Source organism: Onychostoma macrolepis, chromosome 21, assembly GCF_012432095.1.
Source record: "Onychostoma macrolepis isolate SWU-2019 chromosome 21, ASM1243209v1, whole genome shotgun sequence".
In the NCBI taxonomy this organism is placed as follows: Eukaryota; Metazoa; Chordata; class Actinopteri; order Cypriniformes; family Cyprinidae; genus Onychostoma; species Onychostoma macrolepis.
The window spans coordinates 20593288-20618363 of NC_081175.1; the positions used below are offsets into that span (position 1 = coordinate 20593288).

The 25076-nt window shown below is 37.8% G+C and overlaps 1 protein-coding gene across 12 annotated transcripts in view; it reads left to right on the forward strand.

Annotated features, from left to right (window-relative positions):
• Positions 1-25076, forward strand: part of cacna1bb (calcium channel, voltage-dependent, N type, alpha 1B subunit, b) — a 126337-nt gene that overhangs the window by 81559 nt on the left and 19702 nt on the right. For 9 of the 12 annotated variants that reach the window (XM_058759179.1, XM_058759178.1, XM_058759189.1 and 6 more), the window contains 13 exons: positions 1493-2158; positions 3117-3286; positions 4571-4697; positions 4863-4992; positions 7424-7483; positions 7793-7899; positions 12678-12774; positions 18057-18217; positions 18588-18728; positions 19731-19932; positions 21173-21337; positions 21817-21927; positions 23574-23657. In XM_058759179.1, the coding sequence (XP_058615162.1) occupies positions 1493-2158; positions 3117-3286; positions 4571-4697; positions 4863-4992; positions 7424-7483; positions 7793-7899; positions 12678-12774; positions 18057-18217; positions 18588-18728; positions 19731-19932; positions 21173-21337; positions 21817-21927; positions 23574-23657 (2221 nt within the window). The remainder of the gene's footprint in view (positions 1-1492; positions 2159-3116; positions 3287-4570; positions 4698-4862; positions 4993-7423; positions 7484-7792; positions 7900-12677; positions 12775-18056; positions 18218-18587; positions 18729-19730; positions 19933-21172; positions 21338-21816; positions 21928-23573; positions 23658-25076) is intronic. The other 3 variants (XM_058759185.1, XM_058759187.1, XM_058759186.1) reach the window with 2 other exon arrangements.

Below are 25076 nucleotides of genomic sequence, written 5' to 3' on the forward strand. Positions count from 1 at the left end.
TCTAGTTGTTCTTTCCTTCTTTCTTGACCTCTTTTCATATAATATCCTTGTTTGTCTTTAACATGTCTGTCGTTTTTGTGTTGTGCGACCCTGAATGTGTCTCTAAGGAGTTATGTCTACACTCCATGTCGTCGCTTTGTGAGGTATAGTGACACGGCTCAGGATGCTTTTGTTATTTTTGTTGGACTTTAGTGGTTTTTATCATTAGTACATGCTATTAGTGCATCATTAGGGCTTCTGAGTCCCTGTAGTCCCATGATGCTTTCTGTCCCCTCTTAACAATGGAACAGCATTTGCTGTTGGACGTAAGTGAAATGCATGAGTCATAGAGCATGACATACAGATTATAGTGAAACTGCATATAGAAAAACATCTGTGCCAACCACTGTTCCACTCGAATGCTTGAGAGCCAGATGTTAAGAGTGTAGCTCACCCAAAAGTAAAAATTCTGTCATTTGCTCACTCTCATAGTGTTTCAAACCTGTTTGAATGCTTAAAATATAGTGCATTAGTCATATGGTCATACTTCAGTCCTCACTTATTATAATAACACAGAAAACAGTGACCTGTAAGAATTTCTCCTTATGTATTCCACTGAATAAATAAAGTCATATGGGTTTAGAGCAACACAAAGGTGAATAACTTTGTGACAGCACTTTCATTTTGGGTGAACATTCCTTTTAAAGTAGGCTAAATCACAAAGTTTAGTTTAGTCATTTTTGTTTATAATTTTGACCTTTGAAGACCAGAGTAGCTAATTGTTGGTCTACTGTACCTTTAAGAATTAATGACCTGTAAGATGACCTTTAAGATGTAAAAAAAAAAAAAACTATAGTTTGATTAAATTATTTTTCTGTATACTATTTGAATCATTTACTAATATTTTTCAATATTTTTATTTTTTTATTTTTTTACCTGTAAATTACCTTTGTTTAGATTGGCTGGCCTCTTTACATGTAAAACTTAATTATTTTCCTATATTTACTCTTTTACTTTGAATAATCTTCTCATCTAATGTCAAACTCTAATGATATCATGAAGATTGGGATAGTCCACCCCAAAATGAAAATTCTGTTATCATTTATTCACCCTCAAGTCATTCCAAACCTGTATGATTTTATTTTATGTGGAACACAAAAAAATAAATTTTAAAGAATGTTGGTCACCAAACAGTTTCAGTTGCTTTTGCCTTCCATTGTATGGACAGAAAATAGTGTTGATGTCAATAGGAAGTAATATTTTGAGGAATTTGTCTGCTTACCAAAATTCTTCAAAACATCAAAACGGAAGAAAGAAAGTAAGTCAGGTTTGGAACGACATGAGGAGAGTAAATCATGACAGAATTTTCGTTTCTTTGGGTGTACTCTATCCCTTTAACCATTTTCAAAGTGATTTTGAGTGGTCAGCAGTGGTGGGCTCATGGATGTGGGTGTTATCAGAGTAAATGCATAGTGATGTGTGTAGTTCAGGTGAATGTTCTTCCGTCCCTCAGTAAAGAGCAGCAGAGGTCACTGCAGAAGATGTCCATATGGGAGCAGCGCACCAACCAGCTGCGCAGACACAATATTCGCAACAGCAGCGAGGCCCTTTACAGCGAACTAGAGCCTGAAGAGCGTCTGCGCGTGTCTTCGGCACTCCATCTGCGGCCTGACATGAAGGCCCACCACGATCGGCCGCTGGTAGTGGAGCACCAAGACGGTACTGTGGACAATTCTAGGACTGACAGAGATGGAGACACTCCAGACTGTCAACCATCCTCCGGCCAACCAAAGAAGCACCATCGATGTCGAGGGGAGAACGGAGATGCAGGAGAAGGGCGGCACCATAGACACCACAGCCGAAATAGAGAGCACCAGAGCGGCCTGGAGCACAGCAACAGTCAGGATGGAGGACACAGGAACCACCACACAGCTGGTTCTCCTGAAGAGGGCATAGGGATGGAGGAGAGAGAACACAGACACCACCATTCTCGCCGATCCAGAGAGATCAACGGGAATGGCAACGGCACGATCAGTAATGGAGGCAGAGGCGAGGGTAGGATAAGAGGTCACAGAGAGGGCGAAGGAGGGAATGGAGAGAGGAGGAGACACCGGCCACGTGTTAAAGCCCAGTCCACACTGGATGGAGAAGAATGCAGGGAGAATGGTGGAAAACACAGGTCCGTTCTTAGACTCCATGGTGGCTCCACATACTGTTTAGACACTTAAAGGGATAGTCCACCCAAAAATTGAAATTCTGGCATCGTGTACTCACCCCGATGTCGTTTAAAACCTGCATGCATTTTTTTTGTTGTGCAAAACACAAATATATTTTGAAGAATGTTATTATTCTTATTCTTATCCTATTGACTTACATTGTATTTTTTGTCCATACTGTTTAATGAAGTCAATGGGAACCAAAATTGTATGGTTTCCAACATTCTTTGAAATATGTTTCACAGATCATACGAATGACATGAGGAGTGAATAAATAATGAATGATTTTTTTGGACTATCCATTTAACCATACTTAAATATTGCATTTAGATAACAAAATATTAAACCAAGTGGCAGCTGCAAATAAATTACTCGAGAGCTTCTCAAAACTTCACAATTATGATCTTTTTTGCATGTCTTTTAAACAGCTTGTTCCAAGGTGATTTTAGTGTGTTTATTAAGTAATTTCTCCTCAAGTTCACACAGTATAGTTCATCACGTGAACTCTGAATATGTTCCACTAATGTTTGATAGCCACAAAGTGTCCAAATACATTTTTTCAGTATAAAATATACATTTTAAACAGTATATCTATTGTTTTATAATTTAAAATCTTTCAAACTTCTTTTAATGTGTTGCTTGAAAAGCCTATTTTACTTTAATATAAGTGATATTACTTTGATGTCGTGTTTTATAATGCACTGTCATTCATAATTTTTTGTGAGACATTTTGAAGCCATGAACATTCGGAATGTACTGACATTGAGTGCATGATCAGTCATGGGATTTTTTCCTATAATTTCATTGTTGCTTTGATCTGCATGTACTTCACAAAGCATTAGGCAGCACTTTGAGATATATTGTGTATGTATTTTGTATATATGTATTTTCGTTCAGATTAATAGGTTTTTGATATTACAGGGGCAGACCAACAGGAACAGACAGCCAAGCCACCAGCCCTCTCCAGTCTCCAACTGAAGAGAAGCCAGAGGACAAAGATAATATAAAAAACAGCACCAGAGTGGGCCCAACTGGAGTCAACATCCCTGTCACAATAACTGCCCCACCAGGAGAGACTACAGTCATTCCCAGTAAGTATTCTTTCATCTCCTGCTTGAATAATTTGAGCGCATTGTGCCAAAAATAACAAATCAATTGAATAATTCGACTAGTGATTTAAAAAAAAATAACGAATCATATATAGGGCCAGTTTTACTAACAGCTTGCCCCATCGCAAACCGTCTTTTGGCATTAAAATTGTACTGTCAGGTTTTACTAAAGACGTGCAGTGATGAATTAGTGCTGAAAAGGCATGGATACAGTTACTTTTGCACCTGACCTTATTAAATATGCATTTGTAGGACTTTCCCTTTTAGACGCAAAAGTTATGGGAGGAGAGTATTCAAATGAATCACGCAACGCATTTAACTAACATTTGCGCTTGTCAAATTACTGGCATTTGTGCCATTAACGCTCCCCAAAAAAGAATGTCTTAAACTATTTTGCACTTGAAATGGCTGCAATTATTGTTGGTAGGAGGAGGCACCGCAGAGAACAGAGAGCATGTGGTAGAAGGGAGAGGGTTTTTTCCACACACATTATTTTGAATGCCAGAAGAACACATTTCGTATGCATATCATATCATTTGCCAAGCCATGTTATTTTTAATTTGCTTCAGGAAATAAAAGACGACTTGGAACCCTCAACTAGGAGTCACGCAATACCAGGTCTATCAAAACTTCTAGCAAACCTTAATTTTTTGGCCTCCTGTTCTTTTCAACGTACTGTGGCTTCTTTATTTCTTTATTCTTTATTTGCGACTACGCTAATTTGCGCTGCACTTGGTATATTGCGTTGGTCGATATGTAAATGAGATGTTGCGTCTGTGTTCTTTAATTTGTGCATTGTTAGTAAATCACCCACAGAAATTTCCACGCCCATCTGTGCTGTATTGGAATTGCGCTCTCGCGCTAATTTGCCCTGTTTAGTAAAACTGGCCCATAGTGTATTTTGAATATATACATTTTTTGTATGTCCAAACTGTCACCAGTGGATGCAAACATGCGTGAAAGTGGTCCATGCAACCCTAATAATTATAAGTAAATAAAATAAGTTCAACATAACAGCAGCTTAGGCATTATGCTAAATTACTCCTTGTATGTTCCACATTGGAAAAAGTGTTTTGAGTGACATGAGGGTAAATACCTGATGACAGAATATTCATTTTTGGTTGCATTATCCCTTTGTGTTATCTACTAACTACATAATCATTTTTGAAAAACCAGCACCGCTTAAAAGAAGGCAGCATTGAATGTTTATTTGACACTAGTGACATTCTCTCCTCATCTTTGCTCTAATGATCATCTGTTTGACAGTGAACAACATTGATGGTGACAGTCTACTGCTGAACGAGGAAAAGAAGGATCTTGATGAGCTAAATCAGAATGCGCCCAAACACATTCTGCCGTACAGCTCCATGTTTGTGTTCGGTCCAAATAACCCGTGAGTTAAACCCCAACTACTATGTTCCAGAAAACTCTTGAGGAGAGATTTTAAAAATGTATCAAATTTATCACTTGCCTCAGTTTGTTCAGAATTAGCATTTAGCTGTAAGGTACCTGCTAAATATTGTGAATTAAGTGTTGTGTTTCGATGTTGTCTCCACAGAGTGAGACGGCTGTGTCATTATGTGGTGAACCTACGGTATTTTGAGATGTGTATCCTCACAGTCATCGCCATGAGCAGCATCGCCCTCGCTGCTGAAGACCCTGTGCAGGCCAATGCCCCGCGCAATGATGTAAGACACACAGACCTACCTGGAAAATGTAAAATCTGTAAATTCCAAGTCTATTCCAAAAGCCTCTATATATATATACAGTGAGGAAAATAAGTATTTGAACACCCTGCTATTTTGCAAGTTCTCTCACTTAGAAATCATGGAGGGGTCTGAAATTGTCATCGTAGGTGCATGTCCACTGTGAGACACATAATCTAAAAAAAAATATCCAGAAATCACAATGTATGATTTTTTAACTATTTATTTGTATGATACAGCTGCAAATAAGTATTTGAACACCTGAGAAAATCAATGTTAATATTTGGTACAGTAACCTTTGTTTGCAATTACAGAGGTCAAACGTTTCCTGTAGTTTTTCACCAGGTTTGCACACACTGCAGGAGGGTTTTTGGCCCACTCCTCCACACAGATCTTCTCTAGATCAGTCAGGTTTCTGGCCTGTCGCTGAGAAACACGGAGTTTGAGCTCCCTCCAAAGATTCTCTATTGGGTTTAGGTCTGGAGACTGGCTAGGCCACGCCAGAACCTTGATATGCTTCTTACAGAGCCACTCCTTGGTTATCCTGGCTGTGTGCTTCGGGTCATTGTCATGTTGGAAGACCCAGCCTCGACCCATCTTCAATGCTCTAACCTCCTTCCCTCAGTTGTTCCCCAAAATCTCGCAATACATGGCCCCGGTCATCCTCTCCTTAATACAGTGCAGTCGCCCTGTCCCATGTGCAGAAAAACACCCCAAAGCATGATGCTACCACCCCATGCTTCACAGTAGGGATGGTGTTCTTGGGATGGTACTCATCATTCTTCTTCCTCCAAACACGTTTAGTGGAATTATGACCAAAAGTTCTATTTTGGTCTCATCTGACCACATGACTTTCTCCCATGACTCCTCTGGATCATCCAAATGGTCATTGGCAAACTTAAGTCGGGCCTGGACATGTGCTGGTTTAAGCAGGGGAACCTTCCGTGCCATGCATGATTTCAAACCATGGCGTCTTAGTGTATTACCAACAGTAACCTTGGAAGCGGTGGTCCCAGCTCTTTTCAGGTCATTGACCAGCTCCTCCCGTGTAGTTCTGGGCTGATTTCTCACCTTTCTTAGGATCATTGAGACCCCACGGTGAGATCTTGCATGGAGCCCCAGTCCGAGGGAGATTGACAGTCATGTTTAGCTTCTTCCATTTTCTAATGATTGCTCCAACAGTGGACCTTTTTCACCAAGCTGCTTGGCAATTTCCCGTAGCCCTTTCCAGCCTTGTGGAGGTGTACAATTTTGTCTCTAGTGTCTTTGGACAGCTCTTTGGTCTTGGCCATGTTAGTAGTTGGATTCTTACTGATTGTATGGGGTGGACAGGTGTCTTTATGCAGCTAACGACCTCAAACAGGTGCATCTAATTTAGGATAATAAATGGAGTGGAGGTGGACATTTTAAAGGCAGACTAACAGGTCTTTGAGGGTCAGAATTCTAGCTGATAGACAGGTGTTCAAATACTTATTTGCAGCTGTATCATACAAATAAATAGTTAAAAATCATACATTGTGATTTCTGGATTTTTTTTAGATTATGTCTCTCACAGTGGACATGCACCTACGATGACAATTTCAGACCCTCCATGATTTCTAAGTGGGAGAACTTGCAAAATAGCAGGGTGTTCAAATACTTATTTTCCTCACTGTATATATATATATATATATATATATATATATATATATATATAATAATTATTATTATTTTTTTCATATATTTAAAAATAATAATAATAATGTCCATTTATTCAATGTTATCTTTAAAATCTCGTTGTCAGTGTCTTTCACTGTATGCTGGGGTTATGAGATCAGTGGTGTTTACATAACTCAAGAACAGTCCTGTAGGGCAGTATGGCAGACCTTGTCTGAACTGTCACGCTGAGGGTTGTCACTAGCCCCACTGACTGGCTTTTGCACCATATTTTTATTTCAGGACAGCCCGTGAGCCCGTTAAGCGCCCAGTGCCACCGCATTAGCCCATAAGCGTAGCTTATTAAACATTGCTCTCTGAATTACGTGTAAACATGTCGGCAAGAATCCCATAGCCCACTGTCTTTTCCTTCCAATTGATTCACTGCGCCTGATCGGCTTGTCCAATGAATCGCTGCTTACACTCAATATTTCCCAGCTGCTCATGTGGGAGGAATGAAAGGGAGAAAAAAAAACTTGAGTGTTTATTTGAAACAACTATTTTTATCTCTCAAAAAATACAATGTACATCATGTCTATTCTGTTTTGGAGATTATTGAATTACTCGCTGAATCACAGCTGCAGTGGGGCCAAACACTATGGTTTATGCTGAGATTTTGATATTATTCATGGCATCATCCACTTTCTTTTGCTCAGACAGTTTGTGAGACTGCAGAAATACAAAAAAAATAACTGCTTATTTCTTGCGGTTGCCTCAGGTGCTGAAATACCTAGATTATGTCTTCACTGGTGTGTTCACATTTGAGATGGTTATAAAGGTAAATAAAATCACCTTTCATCTGTTTTTAGAACTGTGCAGTATTAAATAATTTGGATTTTAATTTTTAATCAGTTTATTAAATTTAAAAAACTTAACTTAAACTTGAACTTGAAAACATTGTGCTGCTTAATGTTTTTGTTGATACTGATACTTATTTTCCAGGATTCTTTATTGATTAGAAAGTTCAAAAGAACACCATATTTTGAAATACAAGCTTTTGTAACATGAACTTTTGATTAATTTAATGCATCCTTGCTCAATCGAATTAATACATGTTTGTTTACCACTTTTTTCATCTCCCATCTAGATGATCGATCTTGGGTTGCTGTTGCATCCTGGGTCTTACTTCAGGGACCCGTGGAACATACTGGACTTCATTGTAGTCACCGGTGCTCTGGTGGCCTTCGCCTGCTCGTGAGTGGCTTTTTTAAAAATTCTGTCAGAGTGGAGCAGACAGAGCGGTCAGAAGAGCAGACTGTCAGTTCAAATCCAGCAAGAGAGCATTCAGTCGAAAATGACGGAAACAGGATGTGACTGTCTGCTATTTAGTATCTGGTGTGAGATGGAGCTCTGTGATGAGGGGAAGTGTGGCATCTGTGTGTAGTTTGGTCTTCAGAACTGAACGGTTTAACGTGCATCTGTTTTTTTTTAAGCTCATAATAGGATTGTTTATAGCGCGCCCACCTGTGCTAATGATTCGGGTTTAGTATTTCCCACAGGAGCTGAGCCAGACAGTTGCAGAGAAGACACAGTTCCCAGCAGTTTACTTTTAATTTATTATTCCTGGTCCAGCCATGATAATTAGTAATGATTTCCTAAATGTGCTGTTACTCTTCTAGTTGAATTAATTCATGATTTTCAACTGATGGGTGATAAAACAGCAATAAAATCCACTCACATATAAATAAAATAGACTCACATTAAAGGAATTTTTCATTTAAAAACGAAAATTTGCTGAAACATTACTCACCCTCAAGATGTAGATGAGCTTGTTTCTTCATCATAACAGATTTGGAGAAATTTTATATAACATCACCTGCTCACCAGTGGATCCTCTGCAGTGAATGAGTGCCGTCAGAATGAGAGTCCAAACAGCTGATAAAAAACATTACAATAATCCACAAGTAATCATGACATCAATTAATGCCTCGTGAAGTGAATAATAAATCCATCAAGACGCATTTAACTTGAAACCATTGTTTCCAGCTAAAATTAAAGACATCTGTCCATAACATCGCATTCTCCAATGGAAAAAGTCATTTTGTCTGAATCAGGAGAGAAATATGCACAGACAAAGCACTGTTTAACTCCATTGGTGAGCAAGTGATTTACTCAAATCTGTTCTGATGAAGAAACAAACTACATCTTGGAAGGTCTGAGTGTGAGTCTTGGGCACTTGAGCCACAAAGTAAATTCCTTCATAGCAATGCCCTTGCAACCACCCACAACAGTAACGTATTTTATAAAGCCCGGTGGATACAATTTTCTCTGCAAGGCAAACATAAATGCACACGCTCGGTTTGACAGCGCGTGTGTGATTTGTGTAATAAATGCAAGGTCTAGTTTGAGTGTGGCTGAATCCTCTTAGTTGTCATGTGCAGATGCTCAGCTGTCTCACTCCACCTCTACAGTTGACAGAGGGACCCTGGGGTGCTTTAAAATAGCTGAAAAAGAGGTGATAGAAAACTGCTCAGCTTTTGAGACCAGCCGTTCTGTGTGAGTTTGCAGCTGTATTATTCAGTAGCGTAGAAATTGTCCATCAGCTCCGGTTGGCATCTGTGCTTCAAACGGGTGGCACTACAGCATATCTAGGCACTTGTTCAGCTATGGACACCTTTCACTCTTTGTTTCAAATTTTATATACTGTATGCACTGTTGTATATTGATTATAAATGTATCTCATACTGTGTTCTGCTCTTTCTGATTCTCTTGTGTTTGTCTCTCTTTAACTGTGCTGTAATCTTCTACTCTCTCCTGTGCTCTTCTTCAGTGGTTGATAGCAAGCTTGTGTCCTGTGGGCTTTAATGTTTCTCATTTAGTTTTTTCTTTCTCCATCCATCTTTCTTTTCTTTCTCTGTCTCTCTCTCTCACACTTTCTTTATCTGCCCTGTCCTTTCCTCTCGCTTGCGTTGCTTTCAGGAGCTTCATGGGGTACGCATTTGTTATTACCTGCTTCCCGTGTATCTGCCTGAGTATGAGTGTATGTTTGTGTGGATAAGGAATCGCTAGACCAGTGCAACGCATTTGCAAGATTTGTGAAACTGCACTTCTGTGGACCACGATTGGGCATGAATTCTTAAACTCAATACACTTCAGCAAGCAAATAAACTACTTGTCAGTTGTTCATTATTTAATCTGTATTCATGAGGAAGCCCAACATAATGCATATTTTAACAGAATGACACTCGCTGCTGTAAGATAAAAGACATACCAACCGTCTACTAAGGAAAAGATAGTTATTAAACACACCTTTTATTTTTACATTTTTAAGAATCAGATATATTTTGCTTGCTATACACTATCAGAATCTATCACAAGGACTTGCATGAACCTTCATGCATGTACTTTTTTATAGTGTGTGTGTTTGTGTGTGACATTTGTCAGTCTGTAACCTTTTCACTTTTGTGATTTTTATCACAGTTGTGACGTTTCTGTATTTACTGCTCAAAGTGATTTATCTTGCAGAGATGTTACAAACAAACAGTAATTAATAATCCCTCACTGCATCATATCTTTGATTATTGTAATAGGTTTTTTTTTTGTGCGCTGGAGTTGCTTTGATGCTTTTTAATCTTTCTTTGCTGTTCGTCCTTCCACAGTTTTTCCACTCAGTGACAGCTCTCTTCTGTTCTGATCTCATTTAATCTGCATTTACTGCTTATTCTATGTCTGTGACGCGGCTTATTATGTGTGTGTTTCTATGTTTGTGTACATGTGCATGGTTTTTCATCGGTTTCCCTCGTCAGATCGCAGCAAAGCGTGACCAGGTGGGGACAGTCTATATATCTATAAAAACATACACTTTACCCCAACCTCCCCACGGACCACTCCGAACTCACATCCCTTCAACTCTTCCACTCAGCCTTTGTAGAAGAGGATGGACCTACTTTTACCCAATGACTTGACCTTTGACCTTTGCAAGGGCTTATAGAAACTACTACTCCTACTGTTTCCAGAGGACAGCCACCCTTTATGTTAACAGTCAAACAAAAGCTGAATTGCTGTTGATAATTGCTATTAAATTATATTCATTGATTAAAAAAAAAAACTGCATATCGGACATCAGACGTTCTGCAGAAATAAACTGTTTGTTGTGATTAGATAGATAGATTGCAAAATACATTATGAAATATCAATCATATAAATCATTAAAGTATTTGTTGTTCTGAAAAGTATTTGTTTTACTGAATTTTAGGTAATTTGATTAAAAACTATTTCCACAAATCAATCAATCAATCAATTAATATAAATTAAAAAATAATATTACCACGAAACATTCCAAAATATTTGGTAGAAATTTGCTTAATTATCACAAATACAATGTCAATTATAATCTTCATTTTTAAATAATTTCTTTTTCAGTTCAATTCATGTTTATTTGAATAGCACTTTTCACAATATACATTGTTGAAAAGCAGCTTCACAGAACATGAAAGTTCTGTGAAAAGTTTTTTTTTAATTTTAGGCTTAAACTTGAATCAGACATGTGCTTGACCCTTGTATCAGGGTGCATCAGGTGGCTTTATCCTGTCACAAACATTAGGCAGAACCACTTCAGCACTGGACCTGTGTGATGGGTGCTTGGAGACAGATGGTCCTCTGAAATCTATGGGAGTATAGTTGAGTGTCTCATTGGGCAGAGATCCACATGCACCCCTGGGGTGTGTTGTGAGACTGACGGACATTGCATGGACATTGCATGCCAGTGTGATAAGAGTCCCAACTCCTCATGGGAGAGAAAAAGTAAGCAGACAAATCACAGAGCTAAACTATGACTCCCTAAACCTGGCTTTTTCTTTAGTATCAGGACGTGTTCTCAATCATGCTTATTTGCTATGCCGAGCATTTGTAGTTTTGTATTTTAAATAATGAATGTTTTTAAGCACACAGACACACATAAAAAGCTTATCTTAGTGAAGCTTGACAGCCTATTTCAGCTGTCAAGGAAATATCTCACCGGTCAGAAAGGACCACTTTTTTGGATTAAACAAGGTTGAAATGGAGGTCGTTCTTGTTCATTGACATGTATGCGAAAGTTTAGAGTAAAAGAGTTTTAAAATAGCCTTTTCTTTTCTTTTCTTTTCAGATGAGTTCCATTCTGTTGAACTCTGTAATTTCAAATGCCATTCATTGTGAATCTGCCTTAGAGCAGCTATAACATTCAGAAAACTAATTGTTCAGTGTGTCGTTGATGTTGACTGTCTTCAGTGACTTCATTTAACTTCAAGTCAATCCTGAAAAAGTACTGTATGGAACTCGAACAACAAACTGGCATTAATTATTCAAACTTTAATACGATTTATTTTCTGTTCAGTTAACTTTATTAATGTTTCCTTCTAAGGCAGGCATCACTGTTATGAACGTTTATACTTAAGGTTAGGGATTTAAACTACAAAAAAGTACAATTATTGACAATTATTGGCTGATGGATTATTAAACAAGTGAAAAATGTCTTAGACTTGCAGTAAACCAGATCGTAACACCCTGGCAACCACCACCAACACCCTAGCAACATGGTGACGAGTTTTCCAAGAGTAATAATTGTAAAAATGGCCTTTTTTTAAGCTTCCCAGCATCAGACTATTACTTGGTCAACTGTGGTTTTTACAAAGAGACCATCCCTGCTGAATGGATTGTTTCTTTGTATCTTTTTCTGGTGAATGATTGTTATTTTACAGAAATATTTACATTTTTTAATGAAATTTAGCATCCATTTCAGAGGTAGGTTTGTTTCTGTAGAATAACCTCCCCTTGAAGGCATGCTTTTTACTAACCAAATAACCTCTAGCTAATGTAATTCTGAATTACATGATGAGCTGGAGGAAGTGATTAGCTCATTGTAATGTAATTAAATTGAATTCAGGCTTTGTGCATGTGCTGGCAGATGACATCAAAACGTATCAATTGTCTGTTAAAATGTGTGATCGCAGGCGTGTTCTAAATGTCTCTAAGTCATTGCTTTTTCCTTACAGAGGAACTAAAGGCAAGGACATCAACACCATAAAGTCCCTAAGGGTCCTTCGAGTCCTGAGGCCCTTGAAGACCATTAAACGTTTGCCTAAACTCAAGGTAATTTCCTACTGTCTGGATCTTAGCCTGCTTTGTACTTGTCTTATTCCTCTGAGAGCATGCAAGTGGAATTAGGTGGTTTTAGTGGCAAAATAATTAGGGCTGTCAATCGATTAAAATATTTAATCGCGATTAATCACATGATTGTCATGAGTTAACTCACGGTTAATCACAACTTAATCACACATTTTTATCTGTTCTAAATGTACCTTAAATTAATACTTTTCAGGTTTTTAATACTCTAATCAACATGGGCATGGACAAATATGGATGCTTTATGCAATATATGTTTATTATTATTGAAACCATAGTTAACAGAGCATGAAGACTAGACAAAAGGTCATAGATATTTTTCAAAGAACTTGTCCATGCAAAAAAGAACATAGAAATACCAGGTTCCCATTAGTTCTCTTTCTTTGCACTGAGCAATTTACTTACACAAACCTGTTTACATTTTCGCAGGACAGGGCAGTAAAATGTATGTAAAATGTAATATGTGTTTTAACTAAAAGCGCTGCTCTTCTCAGCCGCTCAATGAAAGGGAGACCTCGAGCTCGTGCGGCAGTACCGGCGAGTCTCAGAAACTAAATGTGACCCTGGACCACAAAACCAGTCTTAAGTCGCTGGGGTATATTTGTAGCAATAGCCAAAAATACATTGTGTGGGTCAAAATGATAGATTTTTCTTTTATGCCAAAAATCTTTAGTATATTAAGTAAAGATCATATTCCATGAAGATATTTTGTAAATTTACTACTGTAAATATATCAAAACGTCATTTTTGATTAGTAATATGCATTGCTAAGAGTTCATTTGGACAACTTTAAAGGCGATTTTCTCAATATTTTGAATTTTTTGCACCCTCAGATTCCAGATTTTCAAATATTTGTATCTCAGCCAAATATTGTCCTATCCTAACAAACCATACATCAATGGAAAGCTTATTTATTCGGATTTCATGTGATGTACAGTGGGGCAAAAAAGTATTTAGTCAGCCACCAATTGTGCAAGTTCTCCCACTTAAAAAGATGAGAGAGGCCTGTAATTTTCATCATAGGTATACCTCAACTATGAGAGACAAAATGAGAAAAACATTTTTTTAAAGAATTTATTTGCAAATTATGGTGGAAAATAACAAAATTTGATCTCAATACTTTGTTATATACCCTTTGTTGGCAATGACAGAGGTCAAACGTTTTCTGTAAGTCTTCACAAGGTTTTCACACACTGTTGCTGGTATTTTGGCCCATTCCTCCATGCAGATCTCCTCTAGAGCAGTAATGTTTTGGGGCTGTCGCTGGGCAACATGGACTTCCAAAGATTTTCGATGGGGTTGAGATCTGGAGACTGGCTAGGCCACTCCAGGACCTTGAAATGCTTCTTACGAAGCCACTCCTTCGTTGCCCGGGCGGTGTGTTTGGGATCATTGTCATGCTGAAAGACCCAGCCACGTTTCATCTTCAATGCCCTTGCTGATGGAAGGAGGTTTTCACTCAAAATCTCACGATACATGGCCCCATTCATTCTTTCGTTTACACGGATCAGTCGTCCTGGTCCCTTTGCAGAAAAACAGCCCCAAAGCATGATGTTTCCACCCCCATGCTTCACAGTAGGTATGGTGTTCTTTGGATGCAACTCAGCATTCTTTCTCCTCCAAACACGACAAGTTGAGTTTTTACCAAAAAGTTCTAATTTGGTTTCATCTGATTCTCCCAATCCTCTTCTGGATCATCCAAATGCTCTCTAGCAAACTTCAGACGGGCCGGACATGTACTGGCTTAAGCAGGGGGACACGTCTGGCACTGCAGGATTTGAGTCCCTGGCGGCGCAGTGTGTTACTGATGGTAGCCTTTGTTACTTTGGTCCCAGCTCTCTGCAGGTCATTCTCTAGGTCCCCCCGTGTGGTTCTTGTGATCATTTTGACCCCACGGGGTGAGATCTTGCGTGGAGCCCCAGATCGAGGGAGATTATCAGTGGTCTTGTATGTCTTCCATTTTCTAATAATTGCTCCCACAGTTGATTTCTTCACACCAAGCTGCTTACCTATTGCAGATTCAGTCTTCCCAGCCTGGTGCAGGTCTACAATTTTGTTTCTGGTGTCCTTTGACAGCTCTTTGGTCTTGGCCATGGTGGAGTTTGGAGTTGGACTGTTTGAGGTTGTGGACAGGTGTCTTTTATACTGATAACGAGTTCAAACAGATGCCATTAATACAGGTAACGAGTGGAGGACAGAGGAGCCTCTTAAAGAAGAAGTTACAGGTCTGTGAGAGCCAGAAATCTTGCTTGTTTGTAGGTGACCAAATACTTATTTTACCGAGGAATTTACCAATTAATTCTTTAAAAATTCTACAATGTGATTTTCTGGATTTTTTTTTCTCATTTTGTCTCTCATAGTTGAGGTACACCTATGATGAAAATTACAGGCCTCTCTCATCTTTTTAAGTGGGAGAACTTGCACAATAGGCCTTTATCACAGTCCGTGTGTCGTCACATCCGGCTCCGATTAGTAGCGTAAAGGAATTTCCGTCCGCTTTATAGTCAATGGACAGACTGCATTTTTGTGAAGAAAATTAAACTAATTTAGTTTAGTTGAACATTGATGCAATAAACGTCAATGTTAAAACTGCATATTTATACCGATTCCATACCATGTATCATGTCATCCTTCATTTTAATGTGTAACATGAGCCTATCTGAGCGACGCGACTGTCAGATTAATGAAGAGCACGCAGCTCAAGTTACTGCCAGAGGAATACTCTCGGACTGATTTAATTTTAATATTATTTAGTTTATTTTTGAATTATATTTATTGTGATTTAACCTCCCGCTCTTGTTCACAGTATATGATATTCAATCATGGAGAATAACTCGATTAAGATGATCAAACTTATTTTTAATTATTGTCTATGGGCTGGAAATATTTCTTTATTTGAACAACTTAAATTTGATGCAAATATAGAGGATTGCATCATAAAGTCAGCGCGTGAAAAAATGTGAGCATGTTTAATACAAGTTTGCCCTAAACCTTTAATTTAATCATACAGCCTATAGTAATGTTTTAAGCTTTGGCTATTTCTAATGCTTATTAATGTGATATGTTGTTTATATAGTTTTCTCGCTGTTGTGTGTTGAAATAAGGTGATCATACTGTGAAGAATTGCCTGTACACATACTGTATGGCTCGCGCGCTCCTGTTTAAGTCACGAAATACGCATCTGGATATCGTGACAACATTTTCCTTCGTTTCATAATACTCAATTAATTGTTGTAAACTGAGATTGGTGTCTTTAGAAGACGTATCTGTGCTGAATTCTACATAAATAATACACAACAAAGCCGTGCTATGGGCACAGCCATTGATAGAACCTGCAGCGGAAGTTCTTTTACACTACTATTTGAATCTTCCGCTTTTCGAACGCGGAAGTGTGATAAAGGCCTATTGGTGGCTGACTAAATACTTTTTTGCCCCACTGTATAAATCTCAATTTCCAAAAATTGAACCTTATGACTGGTTTTGTGGTCCAGAGTCACAAATAAGGTTTAGGCAAACCCTAAAGATTTGTTGCTAGGTGCTTTTAAAAAAAAAAAAAAAAAATTGTGTCATTTAAAATGAATTTGCGCTAACGCGTTCATTTTGACAGCCCTAAAGATTGGCAAAATGAGTCGGAATGTGCAAGGTCTAATTTTTAGCTAAAGGCAAAAGAAGTGAAAAATGTCAAGTTTTGGTCGAATTTGAGGTTTTCACAAAAAATTAATTAAGCTATCTGCTGGTGATCCCAATGCTCCAAATAGTAATTAAACATCTAAAATGATCTTTATTTGTATGTTTTCTGAAAGGAGTACATTTTTCTCTGCTCACTTCTGAATGACTGCTGCTGCTTCTCACCACAAGTTGTAGGTCTAGTTGAAGGTGCAAAGTGCAGCATTCCAGCTTTGTGAATATTCATATCGAATTCTCGATGACATGAGTCAAAACCAGTGAAATATGATTTTCAAACCCATGCTGATGAAAACAAAACGATCACGCTAACTGACATTTGCAAAGCGCGTGTCCCTATAAAGCACATTATTGCAAAATATGTCTTGGTGAGAACACATTTTTGGAAATTTGCTCATTCTGACTCGTTTTGTCAGCACGGGTCACATATGATCGGATACACCAAATTGAAAGATTATCATTCATTAGAACTCATAGCAAATCTATCAGTTCTTCATTCAGTCAGTTGAAATCTTGGCAGTCTGCTCAGATAATTTGTAAGTAAGGAGATTAATCACAATGGAAATAGAAAGTCAAGTCAAAATGAATTGTGGGATGTGGTATTCTGCATGCATTGTTTGGCCTGGTTGTGTATTGCTTTTTCTGGCAAATTTAGTCATCTAGTTAATCCATGAATAATGAAAATTATGCCTAGTATACTGTTCTAAATATAGCTTATATAGACAGTTGCACAGATAGCGCTGTTTAATACAAATATGTAAAAGATAAATTACATATTAAATTGGTTAATTTAAGTCAGAGTAACAAGTGTTTTCTGTTTTTGAATCAGTGTTTCCCTAGGTACATTATGTGTGTTACTGTGCTTGTTTGCGTGGACGTTTTGCAGGCAGGGATGATGTCCCTTGTGTAGACCTCCACATTAACAGCCTTGCTGCGTCTTTTCTCTAATCAAATCACACACTTAGGCACACAAACAAATTCGTTTTAGAGACACTCACTGTTATCTCATTACATGGCTAAATTATACATTTAAACTTACATTTTCACACCATTATTTATTCATTTGGCTGAAGATTCGTCACCAGTGGCATTAGAGCAAATAATAGACTAAAAAATTAAATTGCAGTGTAGTTTAGTTTAGTTACAATACTAATGCACAGATAAATCCTTACATGGCCACTGAGACATTTATCCTGCCTGCAGAGATCTTATTAGCATTAATGCCGAAAAAATATATACTACTCAGTGCTAATAATGATACCCTGAGGACATTAGATGAGCAGAAATGACATAAAAATTAGATGATTTACACATCCCCCCACTCCCGTTTTATCTTCAGCGTAAGTGCAGTCATGTAGAGCGAGAGGAGCAGTAATCAATTAAGACATTGCCACAGCCTACAATTAGTGAAGTTGTGTGCTTTCATGAGGGTCTGGTGACATTAACACGTTCTTCACAGATGGATTTAACGAAGGTGTGCATTACTGTCTGCATGTGGCAGCAAGGCCGTCCCCTCCAGAAGGTGTTTGCAGGAGATTTGATTTGTGCTGTTTGTGTGTCCCCAGGCCGTGTTTGACTGCGTGGTGAACTCTCTAAAGAATGTGCTCAACATCCTCATCGTTTACATCCTCTTCATGTTCATCTTCGCGGTTATTGCTGTGCAGCTTTTCAAGGGGAAGTTTTTTCACTGCACCGACGAGTCCAAAGCCCTGGAGAAGGACTGCAGGTACAGCTGTGCTCTGGTTGGACTGTCTGGATGTATTCTGCATGATGGATGGATGGATGGAGGGAGGGAAGAAAATTAATGAATGGAGTGAAAAGGAAAGGAAATGACAAGTGAATGAATGGAAGTGTGGTAGGAAGGTGGAGAGAATGAAAAGACTAAAGAATAAAATGAAAGGAAGAGTGAATGAATGGATGGAAGGAAGGAAAGATGAAAGGAAGGAGAGCAAAGAAAGAAGGAAAGGCAGGAGAAAGAGGACAGAAGGAAGTAAAAAGAGGAAGTTGGAAGGAAGAAAGAAGGAATCCAAGCAGGAAGAAAAACTAAATAAATAGTAAATAAAGACAAAGTTGGATTTTGATGTGTCTGTACTCAGGGGTCAGTTCCTGGAATACGGCAGTGATGGACTCGCCATGACACAGCCGCGCGAGTGGAAGAAGTATGATTTCCATTATGACAACGTCCTGTGGGCCTTTCTGACCCTGTTCACTGTCTCTACAGGAGAGGGCTGGCCAACGTAAGTCCACACAGAGACACTCAATGCTGGTTTTCTTACTCTGATCTCTTTCTCCTTTTACTCTGTCTGTTCTGATTAAGTTTCTCTTCTCTCTGTGGTGTAATCTGTGTTCCTCTCCACTCTGCTTTCTAAATTTTAACTCCGTGTTTTCATAGAAAAAAATATATTTATCCTTGGTTAAGAAAAAAAAAACTGCAATGCAGAAAATCCAGAAACTTTTTCACATTTAACTTAAATCCCTCTTTAACATTTAGTCTGGTACTCTGAGATATCTATGCATTCCTACTTAAGTTTTTTTTTTTTTTTTTTTTTTTTTGGACTTTATGCCTTTTTTATAGAGAGTGTCAGAAAGGAAACAGAAAACAAAAGGGATTATACAGTTAAATAGAAAAGTGCCAGACATGAACATGTATTACATTTATGCAGTTGTATTTTTATTACTAGTTCAGGACTGTGTTAATCAACCATTTTTTGCATTATGATTACAATTATTACATAATTAGTTAAAGGAGAAAAATCAAATTATTCTTATTTTTTATGGAATGTTAAAGTGTTTATTATAGAATAATTACCCTTATTTGATCTTTTATCATTACTTATCACTGTTTTATCAAAAATCACTGCCTGAATGACAAAATCAAGTTCTGTCCTATGTTTTGTATTGTTTTTTGTCAGAGAAACAATTTCACTGAGATATATGTCACAGAAGAGGAGAAAATATTATCTCAATTTTCATTTCATCACTACTTTTAAACAATAATATAATCTTTCTAAATTGTATTATTATTTTTAGTAGTAGTATTTTAAAATATACTTTCATTAACCATTTTCAGTTTATGGGAAACACTTTGTAGTTTTGAATGCTTAAAATGACTTCTAAAGGTCTGTTCACTGTGGTGGACACAGTGCATCAAAGGGTTAAAATAAAAAAAAAAAAACATTTTAATGATCATCTTACCAATGTTTTATCATCTTACTGACATTATCTTTTTGGTTCTCTAGAGTGCTGAAACACTCTGTTGATGCCACATATGAAGACCAGGGTCCCAGTCCGGGTTACCGCATGGAAACCTCCATTTTCTACGTGGTCTACTTCATCGTCTTCCCCTTCTTCTTTGTCAACATCTTTGTGGCTTTGATCATCATCACGTTCCAGGAGCAGGGAGATAAAGCCATGTCAGAGTGCAGCTTGGAAAAGAACGAGGTAGGACGGGACAGTTGGAGGCTTACATAGTCAGTTACAATCAACCGTGAGCGGACGAGTAGATGGGGCGAAGGCAAACTGTAGGCACCATTCACTGTTGCTTAAAATTGAGTTTCAGTGTATGCAAATTCAAGGTCAAAGTCTAGTTTCATACATGCATGGACAGTTGTGAGATGCCTGGAAGAGAAGCACTCTTAAGAGAATTCCTCTCACCTGTGTGCGGCCAACGCACCTGTCCGTCTACATCTCCACTACCTTGACTCTAAACTCATTTGACAAACACACACACAAAGCACAAACTTAAACCCCAGGAGGAACTACCAGACCAGACCAGTCAGTCAGAACTCTTTGAACGCTCTGGCTTTGTTCTAAAACCTATTAAGCTGTATTGTTGTCCAAACCGTTATTGAACATCATAAATATTTGATTTGAAGTGCTCTACATAGGCATAGAAACTAGCGGGCGTTTAGTTGGGCGGCCAGCTGGTCTCCTTGCCTGATTAACTGAAAAGTGCTTAAAACCTCTCTAACAATAGCCAACAGACCAGTCTCTCAACCACCTTATGCTGGTTTAAGATGCAGGAGTTTTAGCAAGTAGTGCTAGTAGTTGTAATTACTGTGTGCATTTGTAAAAATTAAAACATTAAATTAGAAAATGTTCATTTGTTTTGTAAATCTTTTTGTAATTCTGTTTGCAATGGTTGCTATGGATTTTTAGCAGGTAGTTCTAGTAGTTGTAATTACTGTGTGCATTTGTAAAAATTAAAACATTAAATTAGAAAATATTAATTTGTTTTATAAATCTTTTTGTCATTCTGATTGCAATGGTTGCTATTTACTATTTAGGGTCCAGTTAGGGTCAGTTTAACTGCCAAACATCATAATGCAGTACTTGGTTTTTGAACAGCGCAATAATCTATTTTTTCTGATGTCTCTATATTTGTCTCTGTTCTCTATCTATATATGTGTATCTTCTCTCAGAGGAGATATTAGCCTGTGTTTAAATATTAAACTGCTGTAACTCTGATTTGTGCAGCTGGTTTGATGTTTGTCTTCTAGCACTCATTCGTTCACAGCCTTTCATTCGTTTGATTTAGAGAGCTCTGGGAATGCCAATGCTGTTCTGATAACCAAACATGGAAAGATCAGGGTGATGAGTAGTTGTGTGCTTGTAGACATTCACTTCAACACTTTCTTGAGGACTTCATGTTGAGATAAGTGTGCTTTGATTTCATCTACAGCGAGCTTGTATCGACTTTGCCATCAACGCCAAACCTCTGACACGCTACATGCCGCAGGACAAGCAGTCTTACCAGTACAAGATATGGAAGTTTGTGGTGTCCACTCCGTTTGAGTACTCCATCCTGACCATGATCGCCATCAACACAGTGGTCCTCATGATGAAGGTAAAACAGCTGTCATCAACAGACAGTTGAAGTTGCAGTAAGTTACTAAAGAAAAATGTACTATTAGACATTTATATCCAATACATCCACAGAATTTTGTTCCACTGAACAAAAAAGGTTATTTCATTTGATTTTTAAAATGTTCCTCACATTAAGATGGTTCTTTTAAGAACTCTTTGCTGATTTGTTCTTTGGGGAACCAAAAATAAAACTTTTATGTCATCGCTGTGAACCACCTTTTGGAATCCTTATTTTTAAAAGTGTACCAAAGTTGTAGACAAACACTGAGCCATTCCATCACACAGATTGAGGTTCAGCAATGCTGAATATTGCATATGAAATGATGTGCGTGAATATTCAGTTATGAATACATCATTTCTAATTTTGCACTCCTGAAAGCCTGTTTTACAGCTCTTTTGAATATTTGAGTGAGTGCAGAGTGAGTCACTATCTCTCTGTGTTTTTTTCTTCCTCTGTAGTTCCATGATGCTCCTAAACCGTATGAGGACATGTTGAAGTGGCTGAACATCATCTTCACGGCTCTCTTCACGCTGGAGTGCATTCTCAAGGTCATTGCCTTCGGCCCTCTGGTGAGAATGGAGAGACTCTGATATTACTTATACAGTATGTTATCATTACAATCAGTGTTTGATACTAAACTGATCATTCGGTCCACGTATAGCACAAATACATACAGCAAGACTGTGAAAGTTCACTGCACTTTAGTCATTTCAAGGCTTTACCACGTAACATTTTTTGTCTTCCAGTATTCTGTTATCAACGCAGTTCATATTTAAACTGGTAGAACCTTTTTGATAAAACTTGATTAACTCATAGTTACAGTCAACAAGACACCATGCATTGGGGCTTTGGTTTATTGGAATGGGAAACCTGGGAAAGCTGCCATGCAAAAACCATATCTGGAAATAAATAAATAAAAAAGCATAAATAAAAACATATTTATCTGCAATGGATACCGCACATCAATTTTGCTGTATAATTGGGTAGAATAAATTGCAAGGTGGACCAGACTTTTTGCTGATGGTAAAAACTCAAAACTAGTTTGATTCAAATTTGAGAAGAGCTGAATAAAGTAAGAGTATGAATGACTGATTTGAGTGAAAAGTGGAGCCCTGTTGGTTGATTGACCTGCCCTAAAGGCTGTCGGCAGTGCAAGAACTGTGAAATCAGCGAAAGGCTAATGACGGCCCGGTGGGTGAGAAGAGTGTGGTTGGGTGTACAGTATGAGCAGGGGTGTGTGCAATGCATCATAAATCTTTCTTCAGTGCCGGCTGGTCTGACCTAAGGCAGAAGGTCTCATCTCAAGCTCCATTTCCATTTATGAGGCTCATTTATTAAGAGCTTTTCTGGTGCGTGACGCTTGCGTTTACCTCCACCTGTTCAGAGCTCAGGGTTGATGAATGGGTTTTGCTCATGTTGTTCTGTCCGGGATCCATGTCTAGCAGTAGTCGACTAATCTTTGCTCCATTCAGGAGAGGCATGAACCCAAGGCTAAGACACCTGACAGACTGTCCTGCCATGAAAGATCACCAATGTCTGCATTTCAGTCTGCTTGAGTTTGTGCGTGTATGATTCTCTATATTTTTTTAAGAGCCACATTGTCCTCACTAGATTTGTAAAAGATTTTAAAAAGAGCTTGTGTCTTCACAAGTAAAAACGGTCCGTACTTAAACTAAATCTAAAATGGCAAAAGAGGAATAAGTGCAGAGTTAAAGTGGGGTAATTATAATTAATTCATTCATTCAAAAAAAATCAGCTCTGCTGAAAAGCTTTAAATTACCATCTACAGCACCTGCCTTTTAATGCAACATTATAACTGAATTTAAAGGGATAGTTCACCAAAAATAAATCATAAAATCAATCATTATGATAGATAGATAGATAGATAGATAGATAGATAGATAGATAGATAGATAGATAGATAGATAGATAGATAGATAGATAGATAGATAGATAGATAGATAGATAGATAATTTTAGTAAATTACATTCATTGTAAATTTCATTCGAATTTTATGATTTATATCATTTGGATTTTGGCTAAAATTAGGTATCTTAGAGGGGAGCTTGTATTAACCCAAGGTTATTGAACCTATGGTTTTGTTAATGTTAATGTATTTGATATTATGATTTTGATACTGTTTAAGATGTTTGTGGTGTGATTAGATTTTAATTGTTGTAGTTTTATGTTTTTATGTTTTTCTAAATGTGTGCAGAACTACCTGAAGGAGGCATGGAATATTTTTGACTTTGTTACTGTGCTGGGGAGCATCACTGACATCCTGGTTACTGAGATCAAGGTGAGTCATCAAAGAGACGCATCAAAGCGTTTGAGAACCAAAATTCAATGGTATTTCAATAAAATCACACACATATATGATAAATGTTATAAATAATATAACTTTCTGCAGTGGATGTTTCAGATGAGAACCTCTGAAATCTTAACTTTGTCTCTTTTGTGAGCTTTCAGCATTTATTTTTTGTCGCATGTGTGTTGCAGTTTTATTCTGCTTTCAGTTTGTCTGTGGTTAAAAAAATCATGGGGACAGTTTGACAGGGTTCCATGGAAAACCAAAGAAATTTAACTTTTTTAAAAGTCATGGATTTTAAAAATAAATCAATGAAATTTCTGTAATTTTTCTATAAGTAAAATACTCTACATAGCACTGCACGCAAAAGTAAATATAATGCATCATGAATAAAATATGGGCACTTTTAAACCACATATAGCTCAATGCAACCTTTGCACTAGATGATTTCAAATGAATTTGGTTCAGCCCTTAATCATTCAACCTGTTATAAGAGCAAATCATCTGCTGAAGATGACAATCCGGAGATCTCCACCAATGAGTTTTGACAGCTGCGTCTCTGCGTATCAGAGACGGACTCCGCCTCTCCTAATGATTTCACTGTGACTCTTATTTCCATGCTAAATCTCTGTTGGCACCTGTCCCCTTCCTTTCCCCAACGGACTGCGCAGATGGTAAGTGGCTTCATCGCTTCTGCACTGCCTGTCTCTGTCCAAACCTCTCCTCCTGTCCAACCTCTTTATCCTAATCTTGAATGCTCACCTTTATACCTGCTGAGATCAAGACTCGGTTCAATCCAGCACCGTGCTGAGATGCAAAGGGTTTTTTGTTGTTGTTGTTGTTTTTGGTATGTAAGATTTATTCACACTGATGAACAGATTTTGCCTATTTTTCCCCCTTTTCCAGTATTAAAAGATTAGGGATGGGTGGTATGTATATGGGCCATATACTGTGAAGTATTGTTTTTAACGTAGGTCTTTGTTTCTCATGTCAGTTATGAATAATCTTTCATTGGTTTGTGTCTACTAAATTCCGAAGTATCATTCATTTGTGAACTATTGTAGAATTTATATAGATATATATACTGTTACTGTGATAGCAGTATTTAATCATTGATAAACTGTTACATTTTGTTCATATTTGAAACTATTTTAATTTGAGTTAATTCAGGTTTTAGTAATTTTGTGTTGTATTAATTATGTCTATATAGTTTTATTTTATTTAGCCTTTTTTAAGTTATTTTAGTACTTCAGCTTGAATGAATGAGACATTTTGCTTTGGTGAGTCAAAAAAATAGGGGCCAGATTTACTAAACAGGGCAAATTAGCGCGAGAGAGCACAATTCCAAAACAGTGCCGATGGGCGTGGAAATTTCTGCAGATGATTTACTGACAACACACAAATTCAAGA